This window comes from Coturnix japonica, chromosome 6, assembly GCF_054131305.1.
Source record: "Coturnix japonica strain WE chromosome 6, WE-NBRP24, whole genome shotgun sequence".
In the NCBI taxonomy this organism is placed as follows: Eukaryota; Metazoa; Chordata; class Aves; order Galliformes; family Phasianidae; genus Coturnix; species Coturnix japonica.
In genome coordinates, this window is record NC_140668.1 from 647,018 (window position 1) to 660,699 (window position 13,682).

Here is a 13,682-nt window from a genome sequence, read left to right on the forward strand (position 1 = left end):
GCCACGCCCCCTTCATTCAAGCCTTAAGTAAAGCCACGCCCCCTTTATTCAAGCCAATGGAGCCAGCCCCATAAAGCCACGCCCCCTTAAGCCACGCCCCCTCTTCATTCAATCAAATGAAGCCATCCCCATTAAGCCACTCCCCCTTTAAGCCCCGCCCCCTCTTCATTCAAGCCAATGAACTCACCCCATTAAGCCACGCCCCCTTTAAGCCCCGCCCCCTTTAAGCCCCGCCCCTTTTCATTCATGCCCCCAATGGAGCCACCCCATTAAACCACGCCCCCTCATTAAGCCCCGCCCCCTCATTAAGCCCCGCCCCCTTAATTAAGCCCCTCCCCCTTAATTAAGCGCTGTCCTCGTCGTCCCCCCTCATTATCCGGCGCACGGTGCGGGTCAGCGTCAATGGGTCACACCTGGGGGGCAGAGAATGGGGGGGGATATAGGGTTATATAGGGGGATATAGGGTGATATAGGGGGATATAGGGGGATATAGGGGGATATAGGGGGATATAGGGGGATATAGGGTGATATAGGGTGATATAGGGGGATATAGGGTGATATAGGGGGATATAGGGGGATATAGGGTGATATAGGGGGATATAGGGGGATATTGGGGGATATAGGGGGATATAGGGGGATATAGGGGGATATAGGGTGCTATAGGGCCCAATGGGGTCGATATAGGGTGCTATAGGGGCTGTAGGGAGGGCTATAGGGTGCAATAGGGACCAATGGGGTCGATATAGGGTGCTGTAAGGGGCTATAAGGGCTGTAGGGGGGGCTATAGGGTGCTATAGGGCCCATTGGGGTCAATATAGGGTGGTATAAGGGGCTGTAGGGGGGGTTATGGGGTGCTATAGAGGGCTATAAGGGCTGTAGGGGGGGCTATAGGCTGCTATGGGGCCCAATGGGGTCGATATAGGGTGCTATAAGGGGCTATTAGGGCTGTAGGAGGAGCTATAGGGTGCTATAGGGCCTAATGGGGTGGCTGTAGGGTGCTATAGGGCACCATGGGGTCGATATAGGGTGCTATAAGGGGCTGTAGGGGGGGTTATAGGGCGCTATAGGGGACTATAAGGGCTGTAGGGCCCAATGGGGTGGCTGTAGGCTGCTATAAGGGGCTATAAGCCGCCATAGGGGGCTATAGGGTCCTATAGAGCCCATTAGGATGGCTATAGGGTGCTATAGGGCTAATAGGGTCTATATATGGGGGCTATAGGGGGCTGTAGGGTGCTATAAGGGGCTGTAGGGGGTACTATAGGGGGGCTATAGGGTACTATAGGGCCCATAGGGGTGCTATAGGGCACTATAGGGTGCTATAAGGGGCTATAAGCGGCCAGAGGGGGCTATAGGGTCCTATAGGGCCCATTAGGATGGCTATAGGGCCCATATGGGGCTATAGGGTCCTATAGGGCCCATTAGGATGGGTATAGGGTGCTATAGGGCCCATAGGGGGCTATAGGGTGCTATAGGGCCCATTAGGATGGCTATAAGGTGCTATAGGGCCCATAGGGGGCTATAGGGTGCTATAGGGCCCATAGGGGGCTATAGGGTCCTATAGGGCCCATAGGGGGCTATAGGGTCCTATAGGGCCCATTAGGATGGCTATAGGGTGCTATAGGGCCCTATGGAGTGGCTATAGGGTGCTATATGGGGCTATAAGCAGCCATAGGGGGCTATATGGTACTATAGGGCCCATTGGGGTGCTATAGGGCCCTATAAGTGCACTGTATGGATCCCATAGGGCTCTATAGGGCCCTATAAGTGCACTGTATGGATCCCATAGGGCTCTATAGGGCCCTATAAGGCCCCATAGGCCGCACCTGAGGCGGACCCTGAGGGCGGCCACGTGACACGCGGCGGCGGCGGCGCCGTCTCCTACGTCATCCAAAGCGCGACGCAAACGTTGGCCCATAGAGAGCATCCGGGTCGTGCCAGCCGCCACTTCCGCCAACTGAGATAGAACAGCGCCCCCTGCAGCCTCGGAGGACTCCGCCTAGTGGGGGTAATGGGGGATATAGGGGATATAGGGGGATATAGGGCGGATATAGGGGGGATATAGGGGATATAGGAGGGATATAGGGGATACGGGGGGATATGGGGGGATATAGGGGGATATAGGGGATATGGGGGGATATGGGGGGATATGGGGGGATATGGGGGGATATGGGAGATATGGGGGGATATAGGGGGATATGGGGGGATATAGGGGATATAGGGGGATATAGGGGGATATAGGGGGATATAGGGGATATGGGGGGATATAGGGGATATGGGGGGATATGGGGGGGATATAGGGGGATATAGGGGGGACATGGGGGGATATAGGGGGATATAGGGGGATATAGGGGATATTGGGGATATGGGGGATATATAGGGGATATGGGGGGATATGGGGGGATATAGGGGGCATATAGGGGATATAGGGGGCATATAGGGGATATATGGGGATATGGGGGGATATAGGGGATATGGGGGGATATAGGGGGGATATAGGGGGGATATAGGGGGGATATAGGGGGATATAGGGGATATAGGGGATATAGGGGATATAGGGTGGGATATAGGGGGGATATGGGGTGAGATATGGGGTGTAATACATGGCCATGGGCTGGGATATGGGCTCAACCCCCCCCCCCATTGTATGTCATCACTCCCATGACGTCACCCCAGTGATGTCATCGCCGTGATGACGTCATCGCGGTGACGTCACCCCCCACCTGCCGCCGGTATCTCTCTCCCATGATCCTTTGCTCCTCCAGCTCGGCCAACAGCGCCCCCAAGCGGCGACCGACGGCGCGACCATCCCGCTGTAGGGCGGCCCTACAGCTGGTATAGGGGATTTATGGGGGATCTATGGGGGATCTATGGGGGATCTATGGGGTTTATGGGGTGTATATGGGGATATGGGGTGGATATGGGGTGGGATATGGGGATATGGGACCCTGGGACCATAGACCCCATAGGACCCCATTGTGACCCCACAGAGACCCCATATAAACCCTATAGGACCCCATAGACCCCATATGGACCCCATAGAGACCCCATTGTGACCCCATAGACCCCATAGTGACCCATAGAGACCCTATAGAACCCCATAGAGACCCATATGGACCTCATAGACCCCATAGGGACCCCATAGGACCCCATAGAGATGCCATAGGACCCCATACACCCCATAGTGACCCATATGGACCCCATAGGACCCCATAGTGACCCCATAGACCCCATAGAGACCCTACAGACCCCATAGGGACCCATAGTGACCCCATAGACGCCACAGAGTCCCCATAGAGATCCCATAGAGACCACATAGAACCCATAGAGACCCATAGTGCCCCCATAGACCCCATAGGACCCCATAGTGACCCCATAGACCCCATAGGACCCCATAGACCCCATAGAGACCCATAGTGACCCCATAGACCCCATAGAGACCCCATAGACCCCATAGACCCCATAGATACCCCATAGACTCCATAGAGACCCCATAGAAACCCCATAGACTCCATAGATACCCCATAGACCCCATCGAGACCCCATATGGACCCCATAAACCCCATAGACCCCATAGAGACCCATAGTGACCCATAGAGACCCCATAGGGACCCCATAGAACCCCATAGGGTCTCCATTATGTCCCCATAGGACCCCATAAACCCCATAGGACCCCATAGTGACCCCATAGACCCCATAGGGACCCTATAGAACCCCATAGAGACCCATAGTGCCCCCATAGACCCCATAGGGACCCCATAGGACCCCATAGAGATGCCATAGGACCCCATAGACCCCATAGAGACTCATACTGACCCATAGAGACCACATAGGACCCCATAGAGACCCATAGAGTCTCCATAGGGACCCCATAGACCCCATAGAGGTCCATAGGGACCCCATAGAGACCCCAAAGACCCTATAGAGACCACAAAGATCCCACAGACACCCATAGAGACACATAGAGACCCATAGTGACCCCATAGGACCCTATAGAGACCCCATAGACCCCATAGACCCCATAAACCCCATAGAGACCCCATAGAAACCCCATAGACCCCATAGAGACCCCATATGGACCCCATAAACCCCATAGACCCCATAGTGCCCCCATAGACCCCATAGGGACCCCATAGGACCCCATAGAGATGCCATAGGACCCCATAGACCCCATTGTGACCCATATGGACCCCATAGGACCCCATAGTGACCCCATAGACCCCATAGGACCCCATAGACCCATAGAGACCCATAGTGACCCCACAGAGACCCCATATAAACCCCATAGGACCCCATAGGACCCCATAGAAACCCATAGTGACCCCATAGAGACCCCATAGGGACCACATAGGATCCCATAGACCCCATAGAGACTCATAGTGACCCCATAGTGACCCATAGAGACCCCATAGGACCCCATAGGGTCTCCATTATGTCCCCATAGGACCCCATAGACCCCATAGAGACTCATAGGGACCCCATAGAGACCCCAAAGATCCCACAGACACCCATAGGACCCATAGTGACCCCATGGACCCCATAGAGACCCATAGGGACCCCATAGACCCCATAGTGACCCCATAGACCCCATAGGGACCCCATATGGATCCCATAGGACCATAGTGACCCCATAGGACCCCATAGAGACCCATAGGGACCCCATAGACCCGATAGAGACCCCATAGACACCATAGTGACCCATATGGACCCCATAGGACCCCATAGAGACCCCATAGACCCCATAGTGACCCCATAGGCCCCATAGGGACCCATAGTGACCCCATAGACCCCATAGAGACCCCATAGAGATCCCATAGACGCATAGGACCCCATAGACCCCATAGGACCCCATAGACCCCATAGAGACTCATAGTGATCCATAGACCCCATAGAGAGCCATAGTGACCCCATAGAGAGCCGTAGTGACCCCATAAAGACCCATAGTGACCCCATAGAGACCCCATAGACCCCATATGGATCGCATAGACCCCATAGGACCCCATAGACCCCATAGAGACCCATAGTGACCCCATAGAGACCCATAGGGACCCCATAGACCCTATAGAGACCCCGTATGGACCCCAAAGGGATCCCATAGGACCCCATAGACCCCATAGGACCCCATAGAGACCCCATAGACCCCATAGGACCCCATAGACCCCATAGAGACCCATAGTGACCCCATAGACCCCATAGAGACCCCATAGAAACCCCATAGACCCCATAGAGACCCCATAGACCCCATAGAGACCCCATATGGACCCCATAGAGACCCATAGTGACCCCATATACCCCATAGAGACCCCATAGAACCCATAGACCCTATAGAGACCCCATAGACCCCATAAACCCCATAGAGACCCCATAGAAACCCCATAGACCCCATAGAGACCCCATAGACCCCATAGAGACCCCATATGGACCCCATAAACCCCATAGACCCCATAGTGCCCCCATAGACCCCATAGAGACCCCATAAACCCCATAGAGACCCATAGTGCCCCCACAGACCCCATAGAGACCCATAAACCTCATAGGACCTCATAGTGCCCCCATAGACCCCATAGGACCCCATAGACCCCATATACCCCATAGGACCCCATAGAGAACCCATAGACCCCATAGAGACCCCATAGTGCCCCCATAGGCCCCATAGGACCCCATAGAGACCCCATAGACCCCATAGAACCCATAGACCCCATAGGACCCCATAGAGACCCCATAGACCCCATAGGACCCCATAGAGACCCCATAGACGCCATAGAGACCCCATAGAGCCCATATTGCCCCATAGGACCCCATAGAGACCCCATAGACCCCATAGTGCCCCCATAGAGACCCCATAGGACCCCATAGAGACCCCATAGAGACCCCATAGAGACCCATAAACCCCATAGAGACCCCATAGAAACCCCATAGACCCCATAGAGACCCCACAGACCCCATAGAGACCCCATATGGACCCCATAAACCCCATAGACCCCATAGTGCCCCCATAGACCCCATAGAGACCCCATAAACCCCATAGAGACCCATAGTGCCCCCACAGACCCCATAGAGACCCATAAACCTCATAGGACCCCATAGTGCCCCCATAGACCCCATAGACCCCATAGTGACCCCATAGAGACCCCATAGACCCCATAGAGACCCCATAGACCCTATAGAACCCCATAGACCCCATAGGACCCCATAGAGACCCCATAGACCCCATAGACCCCATAGAGACCCATAGAGACCCCATAGGACCGCATAGAGACCCCATAGAGACCCCATAGACCCCATAGGACCACATAGAGACACCATAGACCCCATAGGACCCCATAGAGACCCCATAGACCCCATAGAGACCCCATAGACCCTATAGAACCCCATAGACCCCATAGGACCCCATAGAGACCCCATAGAAACTCATAGAGACCCCATAGGACTCCATAGAGACCCCATAGTGACCCCATAGACCCCATAGTGACCCATAGAGACCCCATAGTGCCCCCATAGACCCCATAGTGATCCATAGAGACCCCATAGAGCCCATATTGCCCCCATAGACCCCATAGACCCCATAGTCCCATAGACCCCATAGTGCCCCCATAGTGCCCCCATAGACCCCATAGGACCCCATAGAGACCCCATAGACACCCTGTGGAGACCCCATAGACCCCATAGGACCCCATAGAGACCCCATAGTGCCCCCATAGACCCCATAGGACCCCATAGAGACCCCATAGAGACCCCATAGACCCCATAGTGCCCCCATAGGACCACATAGTGTCCCTATAGACCCCATAGGACCCCATAGGACCCCATAGTTCCCCCATAGACCCCATAGAGACCCCATAGGACCCCATAGTGACCACATAGACCCCATAGGGACACATAGTGACCCCACAGACCCCATAGGACCCCATAGTGCCCCCATAGACCCCATAGAGACCCCATAGAGACCCCATAGTGCCCCCATAGACCCCATAGAGACCCATAGAGACCCCATAGGACCCCATAGAGACCCCATATTGCCCCATAGACCCCATAGACCCCATAGACCCCATAGACCCCATAGGACCCCATAGACCCCATATTGCCCCCATAGACCCCATAGAGACCCCATAGAGACCCCATAGATCCCATAGGACCCCATAGTGCCCCCATAGACCCCATAGTGCCCCCATAGACCCCATAGGACCCCAATAGACCCCATATTGCCCCCATAGACCCCATAGAGACCCCATAGAGACCCCATAGATCTCATAGGACCCCATAGTGCCCCCATAGACCCCATAGTGCCCCCATAGACCCCATAGGACCCCATACACCCCATAGAGCCCATATTGCTCCCATAGACCCCATAGGGACCCATAGTGACCCCATAGACCCCATAGGACCCCATAGAGACCCCATAGAGACCCCCATAGACCCCATAGAGACCCCATAGAGACCCCATAGTGCCCCCATAGACCCCATAGACCCCATAGAGACCCCATAGACCCCATAGACCCCATAGTGCCCCCATAGACCCCATAGGCCCCATAGAGACCCCATAGACCCCATAGACCCCATAGAACCCCATAGAGACCCTATAGGACCCCATAGAGACCCCATAGTGCCCCCATAGACCCCATAGGACCCCATAGAGACCCTATAGAACCCCATAGAGACCCCATAGTGCCCCCATAGACCCCATAGGACCCCATAGAGACCCCATAGACCCCATAGAGACCCCATAGACCCCATAGGACCCCATAGACCCCATAGACCCCATAGACCCCATAGTGACCCATAGAGACCCAAAAGACCCCATAGAGAACTATATGGACCCCATAGGGACCCATAGTGACCCCATAGACCCCATAGGACCCCATAGAGACCCCATAGACCCCATAGAGACCCCATAGTGCCCCCATAGACCCCATAGACCCCATAGAGACCCCATAGACCCCATAGACCCCATAGAGCCCATAGTGACCTATAGAGACCCAAAAGACCCCATAGAGAACTATATGGACCCCATAGGGACCCATAGTGACCCCATAGACCCCATAGAGACCCCATAGAGACCCCATAGACCCCATAGGACCCCGTAGAGACCGCATAGAGACCCCATAGTGCCCCCATAGACCCCATAGGCCCCATATTGCCCCATAGACCCCATAGGACCCCATAGAGACCCCATAGAAACCCCATAGACCCCATAGGACCCCATAGAGACCCCATAGGGACCCATAGAGACCCCATAGAGACCCCATAGAGACCCCATAGACCCCATAGAGACCCCATAGAGACCCCATAGAGACCCCATAGACCCCATAGAGACCCCATAGAAACCCCATAGACCCCATAGGACCCCATAGAGACCCCATAGGGACCCATAGAGACCCCATAGAGACCCCATAGGGACCCATAGAGACCCCATAGAGACCCCATAGAGACCCCATAGACCCCATAGAGACCCCATAGAGACCCCATAGAGACCCCATAGACCCCATAGAGACCCCATAGTGCCCCCATAGACCCCATAGACCCCATAGGACCCCATAGAGACCCCATAGGACCCCATAGAGACCCATAGTGCCCCCATAGACCCCATAGACCCCATAGACCCCATAGTGACCCATAGAGACCCAAAAGACCCCATAGAGACCTATATGGACCCCATAGGGACCCAGAGTGACCCCATAGACCCCATAGAGACCCCATAGACCCCATGGAGACCCCATAGAACCCCATAGACCCCATAGAGACCCTACAGAACCCCATATTGCCCCATATTGCCCCATAGTGCCCCCATAGACCCCATAGAGACCCCATAGACCCCATAGTGACCCTATAGAACCCCATAGACCCCATAGACCCCATAGACCCCATATTGCCCCATAGTGCCCCCATAGACCCCATAGGCCCCCTATTGCCCCATACCCCGCCTCCCTTTGCAGCATGTCCTGCAGGTGGCAGCACCGCGCCCTCAATGCAGCCTCCGTTGTATTCAATGGGGCCCACGGGCGCTGCATCCGGCCCTGCAGCCCCTTCTGCTCCCACTCCAGCCTGACCCTGGCTTCCATCGCAGCCCGGTTCTGCTCCTTTACAGCCATTAGATCCCTCTGCAGCTGCTGGGCCTGAAATACAGGGGGGTAAATAGGGTGGGGGGCACCTATAGGACCCCCAACCCCAAATGTTATATCCCATAGATGCCTGCAATTCCACCGCCCGCCGCTAGGTGGCGCTATAGGCCACCATTGGTCCCATAGATGCCTGCAATTCCACCGCCCGCCTGTAGGTGGCGCTATAGGCCACCATTGGTCCCATAGATGCCTGCAATTCCACCGCCCGCCTGTAGGTGGCGCTATAGGCCACCATTGGTCCCATAGATGCCTGCAATTCCACCGCCCGCCGGTAGGTGGCGCTATAGGCACCATTACCATTGGTTATGTCCCATAGATGCCTGCAATTCCACCTCCGGCCGGTAGGTGGCGCTATAGGCACCGCCCCCATTGGTTATTTCCCGTTAGATGTCTGCAATTCCACCTCCCGCCGCTAGGTGGCGCTATAGGCACCGCCCCCATTGGTTCTCTATAGGTAACAGTTGTTCCCCATATGGGTCACCCTATAGGTTCCCCACTATAGGTACACCCATATAGGTGCCCCCCATACTGACCCCCTATAGCTATACCCATATATCCCCCATAGATACCCTATATGTCCCCCTATAGGTACCCCCCATAAGCACTCCCATAGGTACTGATAAGTGACCCTATAGGTGCCCTATAAGCCCCCCCACCCCATAGGTGCCACTACAGGTGCCCTATAAGCCCCCTCCCCATATGTGCCCCTATAGCTGCCCTATACCCCCACCCATCTACCCCTATAGGTGCCCTATAAGCCCCCTCTCCCCCATAGGTGCCCCTATAGATGCCCTATAATCCTCCCTTCCCCCATAGGTGCCCTATAAACCCCTTCCACCCCCCCATAGGTGCCCCTATAGGTGCCCTACAAGCCGCCCTTCCCTTTAGTTGCCCTATAGATGCCCTATAACCCCCCCATCTGCCCCTATAGGTGCCCTATAAACCCCCCTTCCCTATAGGTGCCCCTATATGTGCCCTATAAGCCCCCTCCCCATATGTGCCCCTATAGCTGCCCTATACCCGCACCCCTCTGCCCCTATAGGTGCCCTTTAACCCCCCCCCTCCCCCCATAGGTGCCCCTATAGGTGCCCTATAGGCCCACACTTCCCCTATAGATGCCCTATAGGCCCACACTTCCCCTATAGGTGCCCCTATAGGTGCCCTATAAGCCCCCACTTCCCCTATAGGTGCCCCTATAGGTGCCCTATAGGCCCACCCTCCCCTATAGATGCCCTATAAGCCCCCATTTCCCCTATAGGTGCCCTATAGGCCCCCACCTCCTCATGCCGTTGCTGCAGCAGCTCCATCAGTTCCCTGTTGTGACCCCGTAGTTCCACCAGCGCCTCCTGCAGCCCTATAGGGTCCCGATCCCCCCTGCATCCATAGGGGGCTATAGGGTCAGCAAGGGGGGCTATAGGGGAAGGGCATGGGGGGATGGGGCATGGGGTTATAGGGAGCTGTAGGGTCTACAGGGGATGTGGCATGGGGTTATAGTGGGCTATGAGGTCTATAGGGGATGGGGTATGGGGTTATAGTGAGCTATAGGATAAATAGGGGATGGGGCATGGAGTTATAGGGAGCTATGGGGGCTATAGGGGATGGGGAATGGGGTTATAGGGAGCTATAGGGTCTATAGGGGATGGGGTATGGGGTTATAGGGAGCTATAGGGTCTATAGGGGATGGGGTATGGGGTTATAGGGAGCTATAGGGTCTATAGGGGTTGGGGTATGGGGTTATAGGGAGCTATAGGGTCTATAGGGGATGAGGACATGGGGTTATAGGAGCTATGGGGGTTATAGGGGATGGGGCATGGGGTTATAGGAGCTATGGGGGCTATAGGGGATGGGGTATGGGGATATAGAGAGCTATAGGGTCTATAGGGGATGGGGAATGGGGTTATAGGGAGCTATAGGGTCTATAGGGGATGAGGACATGGGGCTATAGGAGCTATGGGGGCTATAGGAGATGGAGTATGGGGGGTATAGGGAGCTAGGGGGCTATAGGGTATGGGGAGTATAGGGAGCTATAGGGTCTATAGGGGATGAGGACATGGGGTTATAGTGAGCTATAGGATCAATAGGGGATGGGTTATGGGGTTATAGGGAGCTATGGGGGCTATAGGGGATGGGGTATGGGGTTATATGGAGCTATAGGGTCTATAGGGGATGGGGTATGGGGGTTATAGGGAGCTATGGGGGCTATAGGGTATGGGGCCATGGAGTTATAGGGAGCTATGGGGACTATAGGGGAAGGGGTATGGGGGTTATAGGGAGCTATGGGGGCTATAGGGTATGGGGAGTATAGGGAGCTATAGGGTCAATAGGGGATGGGATATGGGGTTATATGGAGCTATAGGGTCTATAGGGGATGGGGTATGGGGTTATAGGGAGCTATAGGGTCTATAGGGGATGAGGACATGGGGTTATAGGAGCTATGGGGGTTATAGGGGATGGGGCATGGGGTTATAGGAGCTATGGGGGCTATAGGGGATGGGGTATGGGGATATAGAGAGCTATAGGGTCTATAGGGGACGGGGTATGGGGTTATATGGAGCTATAGGGTCCATAGGGGTTGGGGTATGGGGATATAGGGAGCTATAGGGTCTATAGGGGATGAGGACATGGGGTTATAGGAGCTATGGGGGTTATAGGGGATGGGGCATGGGGTTATAGGAGCTATGGGGGCTATAGGGGATGGGGTATGGGGATATAGAGAGCTATAGGGTCAATAGGGGGATGGGGTATGGGGTTATATGGAGCTATAGGGTCTATAGGGGATGAGGACATGGGGTTATAGGAGCTATGGGGGCTATAGGGGATGGGGGTTATAGGGAGCTATAGGGTCTATAGGGGATGGGGGGTATAGGGAGCTATAGGGTCAATAGGGGATGGGCCATGGGGTTATAGGGTCTATAGGGTCTATAGGGGACGGGGTATGGGGTTATATGGAGCTATGGGGGCTATAGGGGATGGGGTATGGGGTTATAGGGAGCTATAGGCTCTATAGGGGATGGGGTATGGGGATATAGGGAGCTATAGGCTCTATAGGGGATGGGGTTATAGGGAGCTGTAGGGTCTATAGGGGATGGGCCATGGGGTTATAGGGTCTATAGGGTCTATAGGGGATGGGGTGTGGGGTTATATGAAGCTATAGGGTCTATAGGGGACGGGGTATGGGAATATAGGGAGCTATAGGATCAATAAGGGATGGGATATGGGGTTATAGGGAGCTATGGGGGCTATAGGGGATGGTGCCATGGGGTTATATGGAGCTATAGGGTCTATAGCGTCTATAGGGGATGGGGCCATGGGGCTATAGGAGCTATGGGGGCTATAGGAGATGGAGTATGGGGGGTATAGGGAGCTATGGGGGCTATAGGGGATGGGGCATGGGGTTATATGGAGCTATAGGGTCTATAGGGGATGGGTTATGGGGTTATAGGGAGCTATGGGGGCTATAGGGGATGGAGTATGGGGAGTATAGGGAGCTATAGGATCCATAGGGGATGGGGTATGGGGTTATAGGGTCTATAGGGGATGGGGTATGGGGTTATATGGAGCCATAGGGTCTATAGGGGATGGGGTATGGGGTTATATGGAGCTATAGGGTCTATAGGGTATGGTGTATGGGGTTATATGGAGCCATAGGGTCTATAGGGGATGGTGTATGGGGTTATATGGAGCTATAGGGTCTATAGGGGATGGGGTTATATGGAGCTATAGGGTCTATAGGGGATGAGGACATGGGGTTATAGGAGCTATGGGGGCTATAGGGGATGGAGTATGGGGGTTATAGTGAGCTATAGGGTCTATAGGGGATGGGGTATGGGGTTATATGGAGCTATAGGGTCTATAGGGGACGGGGTATGGGAATATAGGGAGCTATAGGATCAATAGGGGATGGGCCATGGGGTTATAGGGTCTATAGGGTCTATAGGGGATGGGGCCATGGGGTTATATGGAGCTATAGGGTCTATAGGGGATGGGGTATGGGGTTATAGGGAGCTATAGGGTCCATAGGGGGTGGGACATGGGGTTATAGGAGCTATGGGGGCTATAGGGGATGGGGGGTATAGGGAGCTATAGGGTCTATAGGGGATGGGGTATGGGGTTATAGGGAGCTATAGGGTCCATAGGGGACGGGGTATGGGGTTATAGGGTCTATAGGGTCTATAGGGGACGGGGTATGGGGTTATATGGAGCTATAGGGTCAATAGGGGATGGTGTATGGGGTTATATGAAGCTATAGGGTCCATAGGGGATGGGGTATGGGGTTATATGGAGCCATAGGGTCTATATGGGGCTGTGGGCGGGGCTAAAGGTGGGGGGGGGACTCACGTGGTTGTTGCTGGGGGGGTCACGTGACCTGACATTTCATCCCGCTCCTGCTCTGCCCGTTGTCGGGCGTGATTGGCAGCTGCCACGGCCTGGGGGCGGGGCCAAACAGGGACACGCCCACCGCGATAAGCCACGCCCCCTTCCCTTTAGCCCCGCCCCCCCCCCGAGACAATTGGGGATGCCAATCACTTGTAAGCCCCGCCCACTATTGTGTAGCCACGCCCACAC

The 13,682-nt window shown here is 54.9% G+C and overlaps 1 protein-coding gene and 1 long non-coding RNA gene across 8 annotated transcripts in view; one reads left to right on the top strand and one right to left on the bottom strand.

Annotated features, from left to right (window-relative positions):
* MYH14 (myosin heavy chain 14) overlaps window positions 1-13,682 on the bottom strand; it is a 26,517-nt gene continuing 12,835 nt past the window's right edge. For 2 of the 7 annotated variants that reach the window (XM_085550648.1, XM_085550649.1), the window contains exons 6-11: window positions 13,455-13,543; window positions 10,394-10,490; window positions 8,914-9,110; window positions 2,721-2,829; window positions 1,824-1,996; window positions 1-413 (exon numbers count right to left, since the gene is read on the bottom strand). In XM_085550648.1, coding sequence (XP_085406774.1) covers window positions 344-413; window positions 1,824-1,996; window positions 2,721-2,829; window positions 8,914-9,110; window positions 10,394-10,490; window positions 13,455-13,543 — 735 coding nt within the window. In that variant the 3' untranslated portion in view covers window positions 1-343. Of the gene's footprint in view, window positions 414-1,546; window positions 1,997-2,720; window positions 2,830-8,913; window positions 9,111-10,393; window positions 10,491-13,454; window positions 13,544-13,682 lie in introns of those variants that run through there. The other 5 variants (XM_085550645.1, XM_085550646.1, XM_085550650.1 and 2 more) reach the window with 4 other exon arrangements.
* The window catches only part of LOC146760173 (uncharacterized), a 13,787-nt gene continuing 1,976 nt past the window's right edge, over window positions 1,872-13,682 (top strand). The window contains exons 1-2 of the long non-coding RNA XR_014947302.1: window positions 1,872-2,005; window positions 2,763-2,832. This is a non-coding gene — a long non-coding RNA (uncharacterized LOC146760173). The remainder of the gene's footprint in view (window positions 2,006-2,762; window positions 2,833-13,682) is intronic.